Source organism: Echiichthys vipera (assembly GCF_963691815.1).
Source record: "Echiichthys vipera genome assembly, chromosome: 9".
Lineage (NCBI taxonomy): Eukaryota > Metazoa > Chordata > Actinopteri > Perciformes > Trachinidae > Echiichthys > Echiichthys vipera.
Window position 1 is genome coordinate 5,470,539 of NC_139834.1, and position 24,348 is coordinate 5,494,886.

The 24,348-nt window shown below is 40.6% G+C and overlaps 2 protein-coding genes across 2 annotated transcripts in view; one reads left to right on the top strand and one right to left on the bottom strand.

Moving 5' to 3' along the window:
• The window catches only part of spryd3 (SPRY domain containing 3), a 69,630-nt gene extending 55,614 nt beyond the window's left edge, over positions 1–14,016 (bottom strand). The window contains 7 exon segments of the mRNA XM_083920398.1: positions 3,292–3,480; positions 3,588–3,723; positions 4,899–4,998; positions 5,001–5,022; positions 9,576–9,651; positions 10,723–10,850; positions 13,939–14,016. Of these exon segments, the coding sequence (XP_083776524.1) occupies positions 3,292–3,480; positions 3,588–3,723; positions 4,899–4,998; positions 5,001–5,022; positions 9,576–9,651; positions 10,723–10,850 (651 nt within the window). The 5' untranslated portion in view covers positions 13,939–14,016.
• Positions 14,017–17,627: 3,611 nt separating this feature from the next.
• On the top strand, positions 17,628–20,369 carry igfbp6b (insulin-like growth factor binding protein 6b). Its single transcript, XM_083919348.1, has 4 exons — positions 17,628–18,126; positions 19,001–19,035; positions 19,778–19,897; positions 20,234–20,369. Exons 1-4 carry the CDS (start codon positions 17,790–17,792, stop codon positions 20,345–20,347), a joined length of 606 nt encoding a protein of 201 aa, XP_083775474.1. The 5' UTR covers positions 17,628–17,789; the 3' UTR covers positions 20,348–20,369.
• The last annotated feature ends 3,979 nt before the right edge of the window (positions 20,370–24,348 follow it).

Below are 24,348 nucleotides of genomic sequence, written 5' to 3' on the forward strand. Positions count from 1 at the left end.
AAACTGGCCCCGTCTGAATACGACCCTCTGTAAAACATATGTTGATATTCTGTTGCCACACTTTTTTGAGAAAGGAGGCGTTTGAAGAAGCACTTTGATCACTTTTTTTAGATCATCGATTCTGTCCCTTAGTTTCAGGTTTCCTTCATTTTGTGATATCAGGACGCTACGTAGGACAAGCATGGAGACAGGGAGGTGAGAACGTAGATGGAGTAACCCCTCCTTCCTCTGGTAGAATCAGGGATTTCTTAATCTTGTGCGAATCGTCCATTTATATTACAGACATCCTGAGGTAAGACTATTTCACCACACATCCTCACGTTAAACTAATCCTGTCCCAATAGGGCTACAGATGAGAGAAAGAAACCAGAAAATGTTTAAGATCTTGGTCATTTTTTATTTTAATAATGACTCAAAGCTTCAAAACTGGGCGCCTCCAGTGGCTCACCTGGTAGAGCAGGCGCCCCATATACAGAGGCTAAAGGTCCTCTCCGCAGCAGCCCGGGTTCGGGTTCAGCTTCAACCTGCGGCCCTTTCCTGCGTCTCTTTCTCCCCCATTTCCTATCAACCTCCAGCTGTACTATGAAATAAACTCATTTGCTTTCTTCAAATTTTCTTTAAAAAATAAATAAGTAAACAAAAAGCAAGGTTCAAAATAGAGGGGAGCTACAAGTGTGTTGGCATTTTTATTGCTTCTTAGCTGAGAGAGACTGAAAAAAAAGATTGCAACAGCTCGTAATGCTTCTGTTTCTTTGTTGCGCCTGGCTAAATATTCTCTATATTAGGGGAGGGGGAAAAAATCGATTCATTTAAGTATTCTGATTCTTCATGACTTTTTTTTTTTTTTTTACTGATTTTTAATGCCTGAATCGATTCAATTGCTTCAATTTAGTCTATGTTAGGTACTGGAAGTTACTGCTTTTAATATTGTAGTCTATGATTGTTGTGACATCACATCCGTTTCTATGAAAACAAGCCGAATCAAGAGACTGGAGGACTTGCGCATTCAGGCGCATTTGAATGGGGGTAGTGTAGTTAGGCTGCAAGGGGGGGTCGGGAAACAACGCAGCAGCCTGTGGCGAAAAATTGAGACAACCTCAACTTTTGGAGAAAGCAACCCGACGTCACGCTGCAGTGACCAAACATATATATATATAACTGGCAATCAGACTTGTGTTTTGAGGTGGTTTCAATTCTGTACTGTAAAAAGCCTCTATCACTGCCACAAGAAAGTTTAAAAAAAATGAATAACAAGGAGTTTGTTTTCTGCAACAAGCTCCAGCACAAAGCTTAGTCCCTGCATCTCTTTTCTTTCTCTCCGTGAAATGACGCTGCTTTCAAGTTCAGTCGGCAAAGTTGAGATCATGATAATGATGTGAGTGAAAACAGTAACTGTGGGCTATTTAAGTGACACTCCCACCACAGTTTTTATATTCTATGCAATCCCAACAGTAGAATATGACACTATAAACCATAAGGCCCAGTAAGAATGTACTTGATTGACGCCACGGTGTAATTTGAACACTATCAGTGAGTACTAATCACTGTGTACCACTGGCCTTTGCCCCTGTACAAAGACAGAGTGAGAATCTATACTCAGACACAGTAGTGCTTTGAGCTGAATGCTATTATGGTAATGTCTGGCAGGTGAATTGTTTACCATGTTCAGTTAAGGATGTTATGCTAACACTTGCTAATTTGCAGTAAACACCAAGTGTTTGTCCTTCCTGGAAGAGAGATCCCCCCTTTGTCTAGTTCATCCTAATTAAGAGTCTAAAGAGGGAGGGTGTCATACGTGGTTATTGGTAAATGTGTGATTTGTGATACTAGACTTGAGTGCCATAGGCCTGTGAAAGGCTAATCGTAACACCTGTGCCGTATATAAAAGGCAGAAGGGAGGAGGTGTAGGAATCATACAGTTGAGCCATTGATAGCAACTCTGTACATTATCTTGCCGTGCCACGATTTAATTACATACCCTTAAGTCTTTACATTCTTTCATTCACTTTGTGAGAGAGCGCAGCAATACTAGCCAACAGATAATTTTGCAATGAAAAAAAATGGCTTTGGAAAGATCACATGCATGTCCTTTACGGTGACTGAAAAGTAGTTCACTGAGCCTTCCTTGCTTAAACATTAAGTACAGTTGTCAACAAAGGGATTTTCTAAAGAACAGACAGTTGAAGGATCTTACAAGAGCACAAAACAAACACGGGGAACTGGCAACGACCACGCAGAAGTACAAGCAACAGAAAAAGCCACACTGTAGTCTGCCCCCATTATGCAAAAAAAGAACACACTGAATAAACGTGATGTGTTTGTTTTTCTTGTACGTCGTCTCTGTGTTCACAACAGAAGGAATGCACTCATAAGCTAGAAGCTACACCATTACGTTGGACATTTCTGACAATAGTGTTTAAGTGATAAATCATTTAGTGAACTGAGAAAATTATATAGATTATATATATGATATGTCAACGTTTCTACTGGCTATGTTCCACAATAGAAAAATATCGCAGTTACTACATTTCTGAGTGGCATACAAAAATGAAAAATATTCCCGTATCTTTCACAGTTGCGACGCTATCGCGCTGACAAAATCTGGCCGCAGGCCGACAAAGAAACACCTGAAAAAACACTCAAAACCACCTCTGTTCTATTTGATAGTAATATTGAAGTGGTACTGCTGACTCATGAATCAAGTTTCTAGTTTGTTTGGCTACTAGTCAGATTTGGATAAGAAATTTAATTTAGGGTGCTTCATTGGTGCTTTGTTTTCTGTTTAGGGACTCTTCTCATGCTACTGCAGAGGTTTAGTGTTATTTTAGCAGTATTAGTGGTTAAAAAAGATGTGTTAATGTCTTCACTATGCTGCCCTGAGCTAATCAGTGTTAGCCACATCTGGCTGTTAGCACCTTTACTGGATTTCTTTGTTAATAGTTCATAGAGGAAAAAAACTGTCTCGATGGCTAGCAACCAGCGTCAGTTCCCCTTCTCTGTTTCATCGATTATTTGAATCATTGATGTTCAGGTAGCTGCTCTAACAGACTTATTGATGATTAAAATAATTGTTACTCACAGTCCTACTCAGGAATCCTCAGCCAGCTCACATGGGCGAGCAAAAAACAGTATTGTAAAGCAGCTGCTTCGTGGTGTGAGCAACTTGGTCACGATCTTTGTGCTAAACTTGTCTAAACATTGCACAGAATAGTTATCTCTGTTCTCAACGCACATAACACAAACATCCCCAGAATGTCAGAGTGTTCCTCTTACTGTAAGACTACTACTTACCGTGCCGCTAACCCTGACGTCGTAAAGCCGCCCCCAGTCATCTTCATGGCTGTCCACCATCATCATACTGTCGTCTTCCTCCAGGAACCACTCAGCCTGCAGGTTGACCTTCACCTCCTCCCCCATGGAGTGCATCCCTACGGCGGGGAACAGCCCCTCTGCTGACAGAGGAACCTCCACTGAGCCAACCTGCAAAAGAAGAGGAAAGAAACAACGGGTGAAGAAACAAGAGACAACACTTCACATACAGACAGTTCTGCTAGTGCATGCTTGAAATAAAGCTAAAGAACACCTACCTCTTTGCCATTTTTGGTGAAAAAAACTGTAATAAATCCTGCTTCAGTATTTTCTGAGTGTATTCCGCAGCCGATGCGATCGCCACGGGCACACTTTGGCCCAAACTGCTGTCCCACAGGGTTGCCGTTGTATAACCTAGAAAGAATTAATTTAATTAAATTGTATTTATAGTGCCAGATCATAACAAAGGTTATCCCTACACACTTTACATATATAGTAGGTCAAGACCACACACTTATTTATGATTTAGAGGGAACCAACAATTCCCCCATGAGCAGCAACAAGTCGCACTATCTTTAATAAATATAGTAATAATAATTATAGTTATTATATCCAGTATTAATCCAGCAATCTTGTGCACACAGTGGCGACGAAAACCTTCCCTTTAACAGGCAGGAACATCGAACAGACCCGGCTCTGTGGAGGACGCACATCTGTCTGCACCGGAATGAAGAGATAGAAATCTTCATAACATAGAAGCTAGTTTGTATACTGCAAAAAAAACAAAAACCATTAAATCATTATTCTTTTTAGATCTCAAAGGATTTGCTTTTGAAGTGACAGGGTACTCGAACAGCAATAACTGTACAAAACATATAATGAAGAAAACGCTTTATATTTTACATTTGTTTTTAATTTATATGATTGATACTGACTTTCAGTCCTATATCCAGTCTATTTAAATGGTCACTGGTTCACTGATACTAAACATGATGTTTATTAAGCTATTTATTTTATCTATTTTCTCAGTTTTCATTTTTAGAATTGGTTGGACTGTAAAACATTGTATGCGTATAATGCACGACGAGTGCTTCCTGCAAGTTTACAATACCATTAGAGTAATGTACAAGTCATTTCTCAAGCAAAAAAAATGCTAAACACTCACTGGTTCACCTCCTCAGTTACAAGGATTTGATGCTTTTTTTTTTAAGTTTTGGACTAATTTAAAGATGTCGCCTTGAGTTAAGAAATGATGATATTTTTTTTACTATTTTCTACAACATTACTCATCTAGTACTATAAATCTATGGAATAAATTATTAATAAAAAATAAATCAACAAATGAATCTAGAATGACAGTTATTGTGAATTGAAGCCCAAGATTTAGAGCCATTATTACAAAAAAGTTTTTCAGTGTCCAACATGTTTTATGCTGGAGAAAAAAAAGTAAGAGCTAAAGAGAATCACGTAGGGAATGACTGTTGCAGTTATGTGTGGATGCAGCACCGACAGGCCACAATCCATTTCCTCAAACTATGCATGAAACCAACGCTGTACCGTAGCGAAGAGATGACTGTGGTTTGACTTACTTGCCGTTGTCAGCGTGGTAAGCTACAGAGTATGGCAGCCAGCCAGGCTGGTGGTCCAGCCTGTAGAATTTAGGCACCAGGCCCACAGCAATGGTCCCCTCACCCCTGTGTCCACTATTGTCACCTGCACACACACACACAGAGAGAGAGAGAGAGAGAGAGAGAGAGAGAGAGAGAGGAGAGAGAGAGAGAGAGAGAGAGAGAGAGAGAGAGAGAGAGAGAGAGAGAGAGAGAGAGAGAGAGAGAGATGAGAGAGAGAGAGAGAGAGAGAGAGAGAGAGAGAGAGAGAGAGAGAGAGAGAGAGAGAGAGAGAGAGAGAGAGAGAGAGAGAGAGAGAGAGAGAGAGAGAGAGAGAGAGAGAGAGTTACTACAACTGTTGCACCAATTAGCTAGTTGAAAGGACTGCCACGCTTGCGGCAGACCTTTATAGATCTTACTCACTTATGTGCGTTAAATGACAAAAGGTATAGAAATCAAAGGCTTGTAGTGTGAGAAACTTCACCCTCAATGAAAAACTAGTCCCTTTGAGTCTCTGCCTTTGGTAGCCCTCAAGTCTGGCTGCTGTGGGGCCCAGATGCCCAGAGTCTGGCTCCCTGTGCGGACGTCCAGAGCAGAGATGTGCTGGTGTACTGGTTTTACTACACACCGCAAACTATTTCTATTACCTTCATTACTGTGATTAACACTGTTTTCAGAGGGCACTGTGAACTCAGCGCAGCCTACGTTCTGCCTTTTAACCATTAACACCCAGCAGGAAAGTTTACAACAATGGTTCTTGTTGCGCTCCAGAGAGTCTTAGAGACAGGTCGGCTGGATCATAATTCCCCCAAAAACCAGCACATTCAAACTAACAATATAAAGATATGAGGAAGTAAACACTGTAAATAAAGCGGTCGACAGTGTGCAGGGGTTTTTTGGTTCTTTCTATCAATATTAAAATTCTCGAGCTGGAGCCGAATTTGCGACTATTCGGATATCTGTTCGTTGGGTAGGTATTTGTTTTTCTAATTTGGGGATTTAGATATTTTATTTTTTTATTTATTAAGCTGTAGAGTAGCACAATCCTTAAAAAAAATAATGTCTTTAATTAAACAGAAAGACACGTGTTGCAGCAAACTGTTTCCATTTTAGCTCAGTGTGAGAGTCTTGAATGGGTTTTGCTGTCATTTGGGCCGCGGTTGTTTCCCATAGCCGCGATGCTTTTGTCCCATAATGCTAATTTTGGCAACGCGCCTGACTTAGTGTGCGAGGTTCTGTAAGTAGCAATGTTTTTTTTAGATGATTGAATTGAACAAAACGCATACATACAGAATGGATACCTTTAAGGCGAAAAAACCTTGCTTGCAGGCTAAAGTTCACCGTGGTGTTCTGTGCAATGGTGCAAAGTCCACTACTACCACTGAAACACTGACTAACAAAGCTGTCTGATGTGTGTAGAGGTCTGTGTAGTTTAACTGTAGAGGCCTGGTTTCATATTTAGGCGATTTAATGAAGATAAACACAGTTTAAGGTCGTGCGTAATGCCAAGGCGCATGGAGCTGGCTGCTCCCCGAATCCAATCCCGTCTGAAACAACCAGCCCACTTTTGTTGTTGGTGTTTGAAGCCCAACAGAGCCGCAATATACAGTTCAGTGCTCAGTTTGTTCGGTTTAATCACATCCAAGACCATCATGATGTGGAGAAATTGCAGCAAAGTGTGATGATCATCGTTATAATGCTGTTTACTGTGATGTTTTATACCAGCACATCCCTCATCCAGAGCTCCGGTTGCAGGAGATGAAAACTTCCGCAATTACTTCCTCCCTCTGACATAACAACAGCCTGCTAGTTAAGCCCAATCAGAGCAAAATGAAATGACACACACTACCAAGAAGAATTAGGTGAAAGGTTATAAAAAAAAAAAAACAGGAGAAAAGCCCCATCCGGTGTGAGTCTGCATTGGTTCCCTTCCTTTGTCGGTGACCTCTGCCTCTGTATCATCCCCCTTTTGTCCCCTTCCTCCCTCATCTGCCCCCCTCTTCACCTCGACCCCCCAAATAGCTGCCCCTTCATGACGGCACAAACTTCTTTGGTTTCTCAGACTAAATATTCCAAGCCTGATTCCTTTTTCAGTAAGGCACTTTTAGGATAACACTCTTTGTTAAAGGCAGCTCATCACTTCCACATGCAAACTGTTAAAGTCACATTTGTGTCTGCATGCAGGATATTAATAAGAGTTAGGAAAGGCCGGAATGTGCTCACTGATGACGAGCCGTTAAGTTATGCTTATGTGATTTTCTTTTTTTCGGATAAATCTATCAAAACACGTGGAATGCTGCAGATGTTCGGCTCGACTTGAAGAAGACAGATGAACCAAAAACTGGAGAAAGTGCAGCAGCAGTGACAAGAGGTGAAATGGATTCCTTTTGCGAAAGCAGAACGAGGGGAAACATGAGGATAGCAATGACGCACACTTTGACAGAAACCTGACCTTTATCAGAATAAAAACGCTCCCAACTTTTCAAGATATCTGGTGAAACTGACAAGCATGTGCGTCACACAGGGGGAGAATAATGTAGCATGAAACTCTGGGTAATGACCACACTAAAAAAACCCACTTGTTTAAATGTCAGAGGATCAATCGGGCTTCTCAATGTGATTGTCGTTTAAATATAAACGTTGTTATCGTTAAGAGAGGGAGAGTGAACTGGAGGTCAGATGAGAGTTTGACATAACATTTAATAGAAATGGCACATCTGGCACATGTCTTGGAGCCATGATAAATAACGTTAAAGCAACGTTGGCCTGTTTAAAATCTAACAGAAGCAAAGCTGAAATATTTCAAAATATGTCCGATGTGGTGCTTCTCGTCTCCAAAAGAAAAGAACAAATCTGAATGGTGGAAGAAGTTCATCTTTTACACTGACACTGCATGGTCCTGTCTGGCTCTATTTGCAGCTCAGCACAATGACGTAGGTTCGCAGGATAATGTATAGCCTCGCGTTTCCCCCTGAAGCCTAAAAAAAACCCAGACGAGGAAGTACGTCCGCTTCACCTGTCGCCTTACAACAAACACGTCACGAGGCCTGCTCTGATGTGCACCATCAACAAACAAGCTGGCTAATAAATAACACGCTGCAGCCCTCTGACATAATTTATGGTTGAACTTTCGCAGCTTTCCTGTGCTTAATCACCAAAATCCCTTTTTTTATTATCAAATTCTTCTGTATGAAGGAGAACTATTAGGTAGGCCTGATACAGATTGTCCAATAGATTCTCCTGCTGCCAGTCTGCCTGCCCGTCTGCTGAAAAACGCAGTGTGTTAGACTAATCTTTGTGCTCAGAGATACCACCTAACCCACAACCTAGCCCTCATTCCAATGCAGCTCGGACATTCTTGAGGTAGTGGTTTTGCACTGGTGAACTAAGACTGTAGGGGGGCACTCAGGATTTAATATGAAGTTTAGAAAATGGTCAGCGATGGGATTCCAGAGGGATGAAATTGCTGGCTGGATGGTAAAGCAATCTTGGGCACACACAGTAAGGATGGTATGTGGTAGACCTATCATGTTGTGAATAATCCCCCACCCTGACATTTCAAAATGAATGATTGTGCAAGGTCAAACAGTATTTTCTAATGATGACCATATATCCAGTAAGTGTAGATAAATAAAAGGCAAAAAGTTGACCTAATGATGCACAAATAAATCTTGGGAGAGCTCAAGGTCAGTGCCTGGTTGCATAAACTACCTGAACTTTTAAACTGAAGTGTGTCCCTGAGAGCAAATATTTCCCTGAGATAAGGGGTTAATTTAGCATTGCATAAAGCTTCTTAGGTTTTACTCCTTTTCTAAGTATTCAGACTAAGGCTTTTACAACTGCTACTGTCAAAATACAGCAGGTGATTTCCGGTACCACGGTTACGTTCCACGGTTACGTTCCACGGTTACATAAAGAAACCAAGAAAACATGAGAACAGTATTCAAAGTAAATTTAACCCAGTCGCAACGAATACGGACGAAGCAGAAGATGTGGTGAGAAATTATGGACAAAATCAATTGTAAAAATCTCCCTGTGGAACGAAATGTGGAGGAAGTGATGAAGAAATACAAAAATATTACTGTGACAGCAAGAAAGCAGTTCAAAACATCGACGGGAGTCAACAAAAAACGGATGAGTTTCAATCAAATGAACGGCTACAGACATCGTAACATTCATTTACCACAACGGACTGGAAAGTTCCACATGCAGAAAATCTCAAGGCTATTCAAACTTTCTGGCAAGGCATGGTTCATCCTAGTTTAGTGTTCAAGTTCTTCTTTGAAGTTTGGCGGCAATTTTCATGAAGCCTGATTGTCAAATTTGTTCCGTCTAACACGACATGCATCGCTAAAGGCGTCTAATGGGATTTCCCTGTCCCGGAAATGCATTGTGGTTATTTTCTTAAACTCTCCAATCGGCGTGAATATAGTCATATTCTTATCTTTCATGAAATATTTCACATTTAAGACACAGCTATGGATCCCTTTGAATTGTCAGGGGAAAATGGTAACTAAGGTCATTCTAGCAACACATAAGGTAATACTTAACCTTAGCCTCAGTGATTTTATGCAACCAGGCACAGGCCTTGAAATCAGGACTGAATTACAATGACAATGTCAGACGCTGACTTACAGCATCACTATCAGTGAGCCTTACCTCAAAGTAGCAGTTTCCCTTTGATAAAGGATGGCCAGCCACATAGCAACCCACCTCTTCAGAGTTCCCTTGGTAACTAAAGAGAAGAAATTACAGGTTAACAATAAGGTGACTTCTAATAGGTCCAACTGCTCTATGCACAATCAGAAACACACACATCTTGAAGAACAACCTCGTCTTTTCATCAAAAGACTGTCAAGACATTTCCGTATGATCACATGCAGAAATGAAACTGAAATATGAACCCATTAACAACAGGGCACTCACAGGACAATGAAAGAACCGCTCTTTAGGTAGATGATTAGAAGAAGATATATCAAATGACTGCTTTATATAAGAAGGGAAGGGACGCTTTGTCAAGGAAGGGAAAACTAGAGATGTGCAAAGACAACCCAGTATCAGCCAAGTGAATCAAATACCAATATCTTTAGAATACGTCTGAGTGTCCACATACTGTGTTTTTCTCTGAGCGCCAGCGTCCGTCTGCCGGCAAGAGAAAAGACGCTACTGACCTTTAGAGCGCTCCAAGTTGTATTGTAAAAGGCCTCGGAGTAGTAACTGTTTTCAGGCAGCTATCACAACAAAGACAAAAAAGCCCGTTTGTGGGAGCAGATCGGCCGGATACTGATGTTGCTGGCGAGTGTCGTGCTTTCATCACCGTACAGCAACATCCCAGCAAGGTGCAAAATTCACTTTTTTTTCTCCACTGGGCAAATGGCTCGTGAATGCTCACATTTTACCAGCCACTCAATAGATTAGTATTGCTTTGATTTGCTGGTGAGTCAAGAAAACCGTCTGGCCACTTGCATATTTTATTAGCATTTGCCTTGTAAACTGTGCTAATTTTGTGCCCTGTGCTAATCCTTCATGATTTTCTCTACAACTTCTTTATTAAATGAATAGAAACACATGACCTATACGGATGATTAGAAAACACATCCACCCAACATCTTGCCAAGCAAAACCTACACAAGAGAACATACTTGAAAATGTATTATTAACTATAGCACACACACACACACATTTTACCATTAAGTATAAAAAAAAACAGGCAGAGAAACCAACACAATATGACACAAAAGCATCTTCTGAGATAAACCCAATCCAACAAAAGCACATAATCACTTCAGTTGGAGAACACGCTGACCTGAGTGTGTCTCCCTCCTTCTGTAACCTCATGTAGCGTTCCTGCGCAGGGCGCCCATCCCCAATGTCTCTGATTCGACGCCTCAGATTCAGGAGGCATCTGTGGTGGAGTACATTGATGTCATCCATCTGAATGATGAAAATGGGACAAAAAGAAATGACCACAAGTTCAGAGGGCTGTGCGACGTCTGCTGTCCTGGCTGTTTGTTGCCTGAGAGAAGAGAAACACAGCTGGGAGGAAATTGAGTAACAGTGCCTGTGCTCCTGATTCTTCTTCACGATAGCTGCTTGAAAGTTTCGTGAAAAGGTTTTCATATTTATCTTGTCACATCAAGATGTCGACACAATGAAGGCACAGATGCAATTTCAAAACATAAACACTTGGTAGACACTCTTCTCTGTAAGACTAGACAAGATTGGCTGTTGCTGTTGTCTTGTAGTTAGTATGTCACTTTGAACTTTGAAGGTAAGATAAGATAGAGTTTATTGTCCCAAGGAAATCTGTCTAAGACACATACTCAAAGGCTTCAGTATCTGGCTTCATGGTACTAGTAACACAAATGTGTCAGAATATTTTGAATTAACAAAAAGCAAAGACATTTAAGACTTCATCGAAAAGAAAGTCATTTCATGCAGTTAAATTCAGCGTTTGAATGCAGCAAAAACACAAAAAAGCCTTGACAGTCATTTCATAAGACACCACTCAGAGTTCCTACGGTCAGCTCCAGAACAAATTGACCTCGAGGAGCCATTTATATGTGAGATGTCTATGTCCATGTGTCTGTTGGACGTTTTAAATTATTATATTTGTTTACAGAGCTTATTAAAGGAGTTTTTTGGTAAAGCAAATCACATACATTGAGGGCTGCAACTTGAGGGACTAATTGTTTGGTATAGAAAATGTCACTGTTTGCCACCACAAGGTGACATGTAGCAGTCCAAATTCTAAATTATATCCAGTTTTCACACAAGACAAAAAAAGGAAGCAAATCAGCAAAAGAAGCTTTAACTTGGCAAATGTTTGGCGTTAATTGTCCGTCAATCCACTAATCAAATGAATCAACTTAAAGTTTTTACTCCAGATACATGATTTGAAAGGTATAATTACGTTTGCATAAGTAGGTGCCAGTTCATATGAATCGGGTATAAAACTGATATACAACACGTTCTAGTAATACTACCTCTATATACTTAATAACATGTCATGTTTTTACAATACAATGACAATATAATAGTACACGCTATACAATAATTATGTATGTGTACGGCCCAATTCTCATTCTTTTTGCATATGTTATTCTAGTTATAGTTAATATACTTGTCAAGTATTTAATTCACGGAGGAGATTTCTAAAATAGGCTTTACCATGTGGTTATTTCATTTTGACTATTGATTTAGTGAATTACAAGATAACATGCTATATCGTGATTACTGTATATCTATATCTATAGCGAGAGAGAAGATTTGGGACATACTGTCCAGACCTATTTTAATATATACAGTGTATTAAGAGCTTTCATATCTCTTTGGAAGTTTACTGTTTCTTCATACACCACCATTACTCTCATTGTTCATTCACATACGATTTATATAACCCCCATGTGACTTATATACAGTATCTATATATACAGTATTTATCCAGAAAACTTTCCTTTGAACCGGCAGGAACAATCAAACAGACCCAGCTTTATGATCTTAATTACTTAAAGCAGGGCTCTTCAATGTTTTTTAGGCCAAGGACCCCTTAGCTGAAAGGGAGACAAAGCAGGGACCACCTACTATATTATATTATATTGTATTAAAGGGAGTTGAAAATTATATCACGTCTAACAGCTAGAGTGACCTTAAGCCTATACACACTGCTTTTTGTGGTGCATAGAATACTAAGATATAACAGTGATTATTATTAACATATTCATATATTTATACATCATATGTTAATGTAAAAAATAACATTTTTAAGGCACATTGAATCCTCCAACTCAACTGTATCTGTGCATGGGTACTTTAGTAACTATCTTTGTGGCTACCTTAGTGGCTACCTTACCAACTATCTTTGTGGCTACCTTAGTGGCTACCTTACCAACTATCTTTGTGGCTACCTTAGTGGCTACCTTACCAACTATCTTTGTGGCTACCTTAGTGGCTACCTTACCAACTATCTTTGTGGCTACCTTAGTGGCTACCTTACCAACTATCTTTGTGACTACCTTAGCGGCTACCTTAGTTTCCACCTTAGTGTCCACCTTAGTGTCCACTTTAGTGGCTACCTTAGTGTCTACCTTAGTGGTCACCTTAGTGTCCATCTTAGTAGCTACCTTAGTTTCCACCTTAGTGGCTACCTTAGTGGCTACCTTATAGTCCACCTTAGTGGCTACCTCAGTGGCCACCTTAGTATCCACCTTAGTGTCTACCTTGCCTTTATACCTTTGTTATGCAACTACATTGCTGGGCAATAGCCTTGGTCCTTGCTGACTTCCTATCAGCTGTCATTCACATACACTGCAACAGGAAATAAACTAGGTTGGAATGTTTATGTTTACATCTTTGAAAAGGTCTTTATGCCAGTAAGCTTATCATCTTGGTTGTGAAAATGTATGCTTTTTTCCCAAATGTATACGTTGCATTCATATTAATGTATATTTTCAGACATATTTCTAAAAAAAAATAAAAAATGAAAAAAAAACGTTTGAAATATTGTCAAAAAAATTGGCGGATCCCTGCAGTAACTCTGAAGAACCTCCTGGCGGGCCCGGCTCCCCTGTTGAACATCTCTGACATAAAGTAGTGACTGATCCAACCAAAAAACTAAAGTCGTTAAAACTGCACCGAGGGGGAGGTGGGCGTGCCAATGTTTACATGTCGCTGCCAAGCTTTGCAAGCTAGAAACCGGGCTAACGATAAAGCTAACTTCAGTTAGGTCCAAGACAGTTAAACACTGTCATTGTAACTTAAAACGGTTCATAGAATTATGTTCATTAAATACAAATTTAAAAAAGGTAAGTATCCATTCGTCAGTTGGTGAGCAACTGTCATTTTAGTCGGAAAGCTAAACATGGGTTAGCAACATTAGCGGTGGCTAACGAGTTTAGCTTCTGAAGGTTCAACGCTCACCAGTAAAGAGGATAACTGAAAAAATGATTAATTATAGGTGTCCTTATCGATTAAGGTAAGTCACTTGCCTGGTATCTAGGCGACTAATACGACAGAAACTCACGTTTTGTGTCCATCAGCTATCCATTGTAGCTCCTCATTAAAAAAACTTTGGAAACTAGAGTTCGGCGCTTCCCAGTGACGTCACACCCTTGTTACTGACATTAGCCAATCGCATCGAGCTTTTGAGAAATGGTGACAAAGCTTTCAGCCAATCATGTGTCTCGGATTGCGTGAGTTTGTGTGTGTCTGTGTGTGTGTCTGTGTGTGTGTCTGTGTGTGTGTATTTTTTCTGTATTTCTTTATTAATTTATGTCGAGATTATAAATTTCAACACACAAAAAGACAACAGCCGTTCTTAAAAACACATCCAACAAAAAATAATTAAAAAATCGTACCCCTCAATAATTAAATCATTATTTACAATAACTCAATACAAGTATAAAGCTTGACATACTTGTCACTTATCACACCTATTATGCATGACTAAACATGACTTAAGTCTCAATAAATCAATAAATGCACACATAAATTTACAAATAAATAAATAAATATAAGAACAAATAAATGCCTTACATGTATATCTACATTTTTCTTCACTTAAATTTATTTATTTCTGTATTTTTGTGCCCATATATTAGTGGGGTAGAGGTCCCATTTATTCATGCATATATTTATTCATTTATTTTTTTATTCCTGTATTTATTTAATCATGTATACATTTATTTATGCCTTTAATTATTTATTTATTGAGACTTTAGTCAGGTTTAGTCCTCCATAACCCATAGTTACATATTTACAGTTAAATACAGTACATACTTTACACAGCTATATACACACAACCTAGATGGTCTTAAATGAAGAGTAATATATAAGCATATTCATAAACAATCTTTAAAGACTAAAGCATTTTCACCACCTTCTCTTGACATTGTGTTTCATGCAGTGGTGGAAGAAGCACTAAGTACATTTACATCTCCCTAGATAAGAATTAGCATCAAAATATACTTAAAAGTACCAAAAATGTATTTAAGGTATGCATTATGATCAAAGGCTCATTTCAGATTCATATTTAACTAGATTATAGTTTATGTCCATCACTTTAATGTTGCAGCTGGTAAAAGGTGGAACTCATTTTAATTACTTTATATGCTGCTGGGAAGAAATACCTTAATTAGTCCCTCGAGGGTAAATTATATTTTTTCACTCTTTTGTATTTAACATATTAGCCACATAGGCCCAAAATACACAAATGCACAAACAAGACCTGTACACATGCATTAATGGAGAGCAAGTGAGCTGCCGGTACGGGTGCCCCAGGGAGGTGGGGGATCTGTGACTTGTTTAAGGTCACTTCTGCACGACCTTCCGGTTCCCCAGGCAAATCCCCACGGACTGAGCCATTGCCACCCCCAAAATACGAATATGAATTATGTAGAACAATATTCGCCTCTGAAATGTATTGGCTAACCAGTATAAAGTAGCGTAAAATGTAAATACTCAAGTACAATTATCTCAAATTTGTACTTGAGTACAGTACTTGGTTTGTAAAGCCTAAACTGAAATAATGTTAAGATGCATGGTTTCATGATCCTAAACTGAAATGTTAACATCCTAACAGAAGGTCAGGGGGGTACATCTCAACAGGGCAGAGCAGCGTCCCACCACAGGGTTTTTGTGTGGATTCTGGTTGCTATGTTGAAGTGACACTCTCCGAGCCAGCTGGGATAGACCTGATCTGGGGACGGCAGAGAAGGAGGAAGAAACTGTGTGTGTGGCTGAAGGAGGAAAAATGAATAACCCAAGGGCAGTGTGGAAAAGAGAGCCCCCGTTGGTCTGGCGTGTGTCTTGGAACATTCTCCTGATATGTGGAAACAGACTAGCTTGAGAGCTGATGGGAACACAAGACGGCAGGTGATTTCTGCCCTTCTTGCCAAGATTAATCAGAACAACAGGCTGCTGATGGCAAAGCAGATTTTGGCCTCATGTAGCCCCTGAATTCCAGTGGGAAGTACAGGCCAGCATGTCTCCCTGTCTGTGCTCCTACTGCTGTGGCAGAATGTCCCAGTGCCAGGCAAACTGCACACAGCACATTTTATTATTTTTTTTTTTTTTTAAAGCTAGTGAGATACCATTACAAGTCAGCATTGATATATTAACATCCAAATTCTGTTTGTTTTTTTATTTGTTTTTTTTGGTATCATGTTCATGTTGCATCTGTCCACAGAGCGCTCCATTGCAGCGAGGCAAGGTCAGATAACACAGGAGACAACAAGACTCCAGATAAGAGAGGAATTCCTCAACACTCAACCAATGATCTCCATGTGCAGATCCTTGACTTTGCTTTTTTTTAGACATAATACATACACTCTTGCAGTTATGTGATGTGCTGTGTGGATAATAGAGCACCATTACTCATAACAATTTCTGAAATATTTTTGCACAAATCAAATTTTTGATGCCCTAAATCCCCCCGTGGTTATGAAAGACGCATTTGCAGTATAGTTGCAAAGTAACTTTTGACATCCGTCTTGAAGACTAAAATAATTCTACCATATATTTGAGTATAACCGCATCACTGATACACAAACACAATAACCTGTATTTATTCATCAGAACGGACATGACAGATCAAGTGTTGTGTGTCTTTCAGCGATCTTTTGAAGGTGGCACCCGTGTAGAAAGTCCTAACTGGCTGAGCAGAGCAATGGATTGCATTATTAGCAGTTTGGCTCGGGCTGGTTGATGTGCATTCCTGCAAAAGTGAGCCCTCCTCCTCCTCCTCCTAATTATCCAGATGACTACTCTTCCAATTCAAACAACTGGTGAGCAAAATCCTTCACTGCCCTCGCACTTCACCATGTGATATAGTCGGTGAAGTCTGTAAATATCTGATAGCATGGTGAAATGTAATCTAGAGGTTGCTCATTAAAAGACTGGATTAGCCTTCTTGTCTAGGCAATGCATTACACATCTGACTCAGCAGTGATGTGATTATGACACAGTTTCAGTTGAAGTAATGTCACACATCTGTTTGGCAACTAAGCACATTCAGGAGATCACCGACTTCATTTCTTTCTGATTTATTTTGCAAACAACTCGCTGATTCAAGATTCTCCAAACTTTGATATGTGTTTCTGTCATTTTAACAAAAAGACACAGTATCTCAGCTGAAGCTGTTTCCCAGGATATATAATTCTCTACAGAGTCCGAGCAGGAGAAATCACGCGGGTGTGCATTTATTGTAGCAAATGGCGTTGCAGTAGCGCGGCTGATGGAGGCACATATACATTTGTATTTGTTACCATGGCAAATATTATTCCAGAAAGGTCTCTGACACTGGAAAGAAAGTGCAAGAAAGCGGAACACGACTACTACTGTTCAAACATTTGTAATTTATAGCATGAGTGTAAGAAGAAGGGTTGGATGTATGTTAGTATATAACAGGAAAGGGTGGAGAGATTTTGATAATTTCTGAAAGGAACATAATCCACCCCCCACTTGCTCTCTCCCTCCCTGCCACCTCCCTGCCTCTCTCTCTCTCTTTCTCTCTCTCTCTCTCTCTCTCCCTCTCTCCCTCTCTCCGAGTCCCAGCCCCTGAAGGTGTCATAACTGTGCTCTCTCTCTCCCTCTCTCACTCACTCACTCACTCTCTATCACCGCCTTTCAGATCTTTAAAAGCTGGTGCTTTGCTGTGTCTCTCTCGATCTCCATTTGTCTCCTCTGGCACTGCAGGGGACTCAACCGGCAAAGCACCAAGGAAAGCTACTGTATAGAAACGGGGAAGGAGACTGAGGAAAGGAGAGAGAAAGAAAGGGAGAGAGGGTGAGGGAGAAATATACATCCAGAAATAGCATCAGCCACATTTAACTGACAGAGAGTGACAGAGTGGAGAACCTGAGACCTGGACAGAAAATGCCTATCCTTTCTAACTTAACAACCGTTGTTTTGTTGCTGATTGCTCACTGCGGATCATGGACCGGGGCAAACCGCTTGGGCCCCTTCAAGGTCTGTCCCTCCTGCAGGGATCCACTGGGTGCAGGTCGGCCCCCCAGGGACCATAATGTTGCCGGCAGCACATCAGTGTTGGCCCAGGGAGAGCCCTGTGGTGTGTACACCCTGAGCTGTGCCAAGGGGCTCCGCTGTGTTCCCCCACCAAGGGAGCACAGCCCCCTCCAGGCTCTGTTGCAGGGAAGGGGCATTTGCGCCAAGCACAGCAGGACTAGTCCCACTGAGAGGCCCCACCCCACAGGTAAGATACTGTATATATACACACACGTGCATGAAATCACATATGCACACGTACATGCATGCACCTTTAGATGCACACAGACACAAGCATGGACACTGCAGGTAGGCAAGACGCCACACATATGATTGTATTTACAGTGTCTCCTGTAACGCTGTGAATTGCATGTGATGCTGTGTCACTCACCAACAAAAAGAAAGGCCAATTAGTGTGTGACATTTAAGCATGGATGCATTTGTGCACCACAGATGAATTTGCAGAACTCAAGCGTCCAATACTGCTCAGCAGTGCCTCCGGAGTCACTGTGATAAAAATGACATTTGTCATTACAGTCCTCTTGTAAAAAGACTGTGATTTGTTCATCAGAAATGATGGAAAATCACATAAAACAAGGAGCTTTTATTTAGTCTCGGGGTGTTGCAACAGTGTGTAAGTGAAGATGCACATCCCTTATATGTTAGATATTTAATCCATTTGAATGACAGGGTGCATGAAAATGATCAGTCCTACAAGTCAGCCTCTCTGTAGAGAATTTAGAATGAATGTGAAACTGTCACGGTGTCACCTACATCCTGATCAAGCTGCTTTTTATTGCGGTGATCTCCATCTACTGTTCAAACTGAGATACTGCGATGAACTATCTGAAAAGGAAACATACTGACGGAAATTAGGTCTCTCATTGAATGACCAGCGCAGAAAGACCTCATCTGAGTGCCTGCTCAGTCATGTCTTGTGCAAAAAAAGGATGCAAAGATAGAAGTCTAAATACCATACATGCAGATTATATTGTATAATGTGACGCTGGATGTGGTTTTGATGTTAACGGCTACGATGGTTGTATGTCACATTCTCATGCCGGTGTGTCGTTTCCTCTCAGGTCCCCATCCCTCACACAGTGGTGACATTGAAAAAGTAAGTTCTTGCTCTTGATTTACAGTCTTTAATGAGTGAAGCTGGTGGAGCGTCACCTTAACGATCAAAAATCTGAGATGTACAAAGCATTTTATGTAAGAAGATTGCGTTAATGCACATCGTATGTGATGGAGAGGGTTGTGTATCGAGCTGCATTGTATTATCGAGAGTTATTACCATAGATTCTCTGCTGTTTGGGGTGTTGCAGTGGCATGTACACACACTGCCCTGAAGCCATGCATTATGGTGCATGATGTGTGTGCTGCTATGCGGCAGAACTAATTGAGCATGATGTGAATCAGGAAAGTTTCAAGTCGGCCCCTGCCGCCACAGATTTTTTTTCACTTTGCGAGCTGGGTGATCTGCAGCATTTGAACTGATATGTTTGTTAAAATGGAAACAACAATAGTCACATATGTAGAGATTCATTTTACAAAGTGACACTAAAAAGGCACAGTCACTTCAAACCATTCATTGACCTGAAAAGCCAAAGCATTGTGTAACAATATGGTTATATAATGTTACACAATATGTGACATCTGATATAAATATACATATTCTCTGCTTCTGGCTCTAATGCTGCATCACTGTGGCGGATTCACATCGACATGTGTTGTGATCAGAGAGGATTTGTGCCAACACAATCACCTGAGGGGAGATAGCAGCGTGCCACTGCCACTCTGTAGATGAAGACAGGTCCTCTGGTGATGTTTGAAGTCACACTCTGCGTTGCTGTTTTCAGGCACCCTGCCGCAAGCTGCTCAATAGTGTCCTGAGGGGTCTGGAGCTGACAATCTTCCAGTCCGACCGTGACATCTATATACCCAACTGTGACACTCGTGGCTTCTACAGGAAAAAGCAGGTACAGTCACATCATGATAACATATGACGGGAACTTTATTGGCTCTTATGTGATGTGAAAAAAAAGGCTGTTACTGTTTGTATTTTTCTGAGAGCTGCACTCCACTGCAGCTCTCTGCTCGGTGCATCCAAGTGATTCGTCTGTGACCGTACGGGGCTGAGAATAACTGTCACCTCTCTTTCTGAGCCTCTCAGCTGTGAGCTCAGAGAGTCAGTACTGCGCTATGATGACATATCATTTTCTCTCTCTTCCTCTCTCGCCACCTTTCCTCTCACCCAATCTCCGCCCTCCTTCCTTTCAAAATCTCCCTCTCTTCTGTCTTTTCATCTCACACAGTGCCGCTCCTCCAAGGGCATGCAGCGTGGCCACTGCTGGTGCGTGGATGAACTCGGCACGCCCGTGCCCTCACGTGCCAGTGAAGATGGTACTTTACCATGCGATGGGGAGTGAGGGATGAGGCTGTCCTATTGCTCTGAGCCTGGAGGAAGAGGAGAAGGTGGTGGAGGAGGAGGAGGAGGAGGAGGAGGAGGAGGAGCAGGAGCACAGGGAGAGGGGGTGGCTTTAGCATGTGCTAGACACTGCCTGGACAGGAGGTAGCAGGGATAAACCACTTCCTATGGAAAATACACACCAGTTAACGTTCATGTCCTCTCTAGAAGCAAGACATACACACTCTTACAGTCCAGCAGCAGCGATAATAACATCTGCCTGAATGTTCAACAGTTGCAGCAGCGTCCTCTGCGTCGTCCAGTGACATGCTGCATGCTCACATTAATGCTCTGTGAACTGCCTCAGTGATCCAAGCGGTAATTACTCCGAACGATCTCTATATTCCCTGGCTCTTGTCCTGGCTTTCCGGTAGATTTTTATGTTCCTTTTTACTTTAGGATAGCTGACACTGCCTGTGTTTGTTCTGATCTCAGTGGGCTGAAATACTGTTACGCAGGTGATGTGACACACATCAAAATTGAAAAATGTGTCTCCCTCACCGTCCTCTCTCCCTTTCTCCAAAGATACACTGATGATATCAACATACCTAATTGACAGAATATTTCTTTTTCTATTAATTTATTTTTGTGTTTCCATCAAGTACTGCTTGAATCTTACAGTATCTTATATATGTATCAAGTCAGAAAAAATAGTCATACGAATATGATCCTGGATGCTTCTGTTCATTTTATTTGTCAAAATGGCGTTCTGACTGCTTATTAGTTGATTGTTTGTACATATGTTGGAATTTTGTGGTCGACTGTGTGTTCTGAAGTGGCAGACAAAAAGCTTACGGCTGTTACCCTTTTCAAAAAGTTGTAAGGCATATTTTTATACACGTCAATATAATATTTTATATATGAATTGTTGGTTTATTTAATGAACTACAGTACAATGCCATGTATTTTTATATTGTCAGCAGTTTCTTATTTAAAGACAGAGATTATTTTATTTCATGTTAGGGGAAGTGTTGTGCTTTAAAGGCACCGTTATGGCAAAACTCATCACATTCATCAGAGCTCTATTCAACTGCTGCACATCTTATGGTTATATCTCATGTTTTTAATTTACCTTTTTTTATTTATGCTTTGTTTATTTGAGAATTGAGAATGTCCATGTTACTATTATGTTTTATTTTTTTTGGCACATCATACTACAAATTCCAATTTCAGTTGAGGAAAAAAAAGATCAAATTTGTTATTGTTATGTCTTTCCCAAGTCCTTGCAATAGTCATAAAATTGTGTGCTATTAAAGTGTGATTAGAATTTATCTATTTCTGAACAATCTTGTTGTGCCAATGTGTGTGCCGTGATGATAGGTCCATGCACAAAGGACCTGTAAGATTTGCAAATATGAAAATAAAACATAATGATAATAAAAATGGAGAAGAATTAAACATATATTAATATAACGGTGGCTGTTGGGTGTGTTCTTTTCAATGAAACGCAGTCTGGAGTAAATGATGCTGCCGTTGGTGATGATTAGGAAAAGAAAATGAAAATAATGGTTAGGACGATGATATGAGAGTTTTTCAAAATGACCTTTAGCCTCACTGATTGTCTCAAGAAACACACAAACATGAACAACATTAACTATGAACCAACAAATATACTATAAGTGCATTTACATTAGTACAACGCCTCCATTTTATGCTTCTATTCCTCTACTGCACTACATTTTGGAAGGGAACATTGTTACTTGTGATACCTCTACGATACTGATACTGATACTGTTACTACGCTACAGATTCATATTTTACATACAAAACATGATCTTTTTATAAAACACGAGAGAAGGACAACAAGTTTGACAATTTTAGATCATGTGACATCTACATTTGTGAAGTCTGGTCTCTGCAGGAGGTAGAGATCTGGAGGAAGCCTGAACATTTTGTAATAAGCAACAAAGCGACGGTTTTTAAAGGTCCTATATTTTTAAAACTTTTGAATTATAAAGCAGGTGGAGGTGCTGTATAAATGCTGTGAAAGTATCAAAGCATTCAATTCATGAGAATTGCACACAGCCCGTATTCAGAAACTTTAAACGAGCCGCCAGGACTTCCTGTATGGTTGTGATGTCACAACTACACTATATAGAAAGTGCCGCTGTCATTCCCTGGCTGCAATGACATGCCGGATTGAAAATGGCACAGTTTCAATCCAATGACACCTGCTCATCTGGCGAATACAGCGAAAAAGTTTTGGAGCTTCCGGGTTTACTTGCATGGATAGTACTGTTTCTCCCGATGGCCCCGCCCACAAACTCCCACTTGGCTCTTACACCTGACATTGGGATAATGTCAACAGGTTTTTAAATCTTTTAAATAAAAAATATGTTATTCTAAATTTTCTGGGCTAGTGGGGAAAGTTCACAAATATAAAAAGTCAATGGGCTGAAAGTTCTTAATAGAAAGAGTCATAATCAACCTTTTTATGCAGTTAAAGGACAGTTTTACAGACGTCTCTTTTACCTCAAGGTCAGTGGAGAATATGCTTTTTGGGCTGCAAGGATGAGTGGCAGCGCCGTATTCAGGTCCAATAATACAGTACATCCATGGCAGACAGGCCAAGAGCACAGATGCGGAAAACCCAGAACCAATCAGAGCAGACTGGGCTCTTTGAGAAGGGGGTCTTAAAGTGTAATCCTGGCGCAAAACCATCCCATGGTCTTTTCCGCACTTACATACATCAAATAAGCCATCGAGACACATTTTTTCGCGTAACAACTAATGCTAACAGCTGGACGTGGCTAACACTGATTAGCTCGGGGATAGCACGGTGAAGGCATTCAAACGTCTTTTTTAACCACTAATACTGATCAAAATAACAGCAAACCTCTGCAGTAGCATGAGAAGAGTCCCTACACATAAAACAAAGCACCAACAACATAGTTAGTGAACCTAGAGTTTATTAAAAGAGTGTTTTAAAGATTTACCAACTGGCCCCTGTACCAGCTCCTCTCATAGTAAAGTCCATTCAAGTGGATTACCAAAGTCCATCCCAAAGGAAGGAGCCCATTGGTGCTTTGTTTTCTGTGTAGGGACTCTTCTCATGCTGCTGCAGAGGTTTGCTGTTATTTTCAGCAGTATTAGTGGTTAAAAAAGACGTTTGAATGCCTTCACCGTACTGCCCCAAGCTAATCACTGTTAGCCACGTCTGGCTGTTAGCGACTCTCCTGGATTTCTCCTTTAATAGTTTTTACATAGAAAAAACTGTCTCGATGGCTTATTCGATGAATGTAAGTACAGAAAAAGACCATGGGAGTATTTTGCACCTGAATTTTACTTTAGAGAGACAGGCACTAAACATGTGTTTCTATGAACATTAAAGCATGTAAAGATGTTCTCATAGAAACCCAAAATGAACATGAAAATTAGAATGTTTATAATGTATAATATGGGACCTTGAAGTCAGAACGCCATTTCAGATAAGCAGTCCTTCAAGGAGCGGAAATGGAGCCCGAATGAAAGAGAGTCATGTAGAGCAAATTGTAAATATTAGTAAGAAAAGCATGCTCAGTTGTTCTGCCAGAATGGTGACGAAGATGATGAAGTGTGACACCAAATCAAACCAAACACTTCTGCAGAGTCACTCCTGAAGGCCCCTGAATCATCACCATGACCAGGTTACTGTGTATTAACTGGCTACAGCCTCTTACGCTCGGATCCCTCTGCAGTCGCAGTAACCAGTCCCCAGCAGTGAAACAGAAACTACACATTAGAGTCATGCTGCTTCCCTGCCATTACATGGCACATAAAGGATGATTTTCCCCTGCTTCGCAACAAAGGGATCAGATACATGCTTGTTTCCAAGGTAACAGCATAGAATATCCCATTTGTCCATGCGTGATATGAAATGAAGGCCTTGCAGAAAATGAAAAGGGAAGCATGATCCTTTGTAGAATCCCACCACCACACGTCCTACTTCTCCATATCTGGGGTGGTTTGCTATTCTAGGAGACT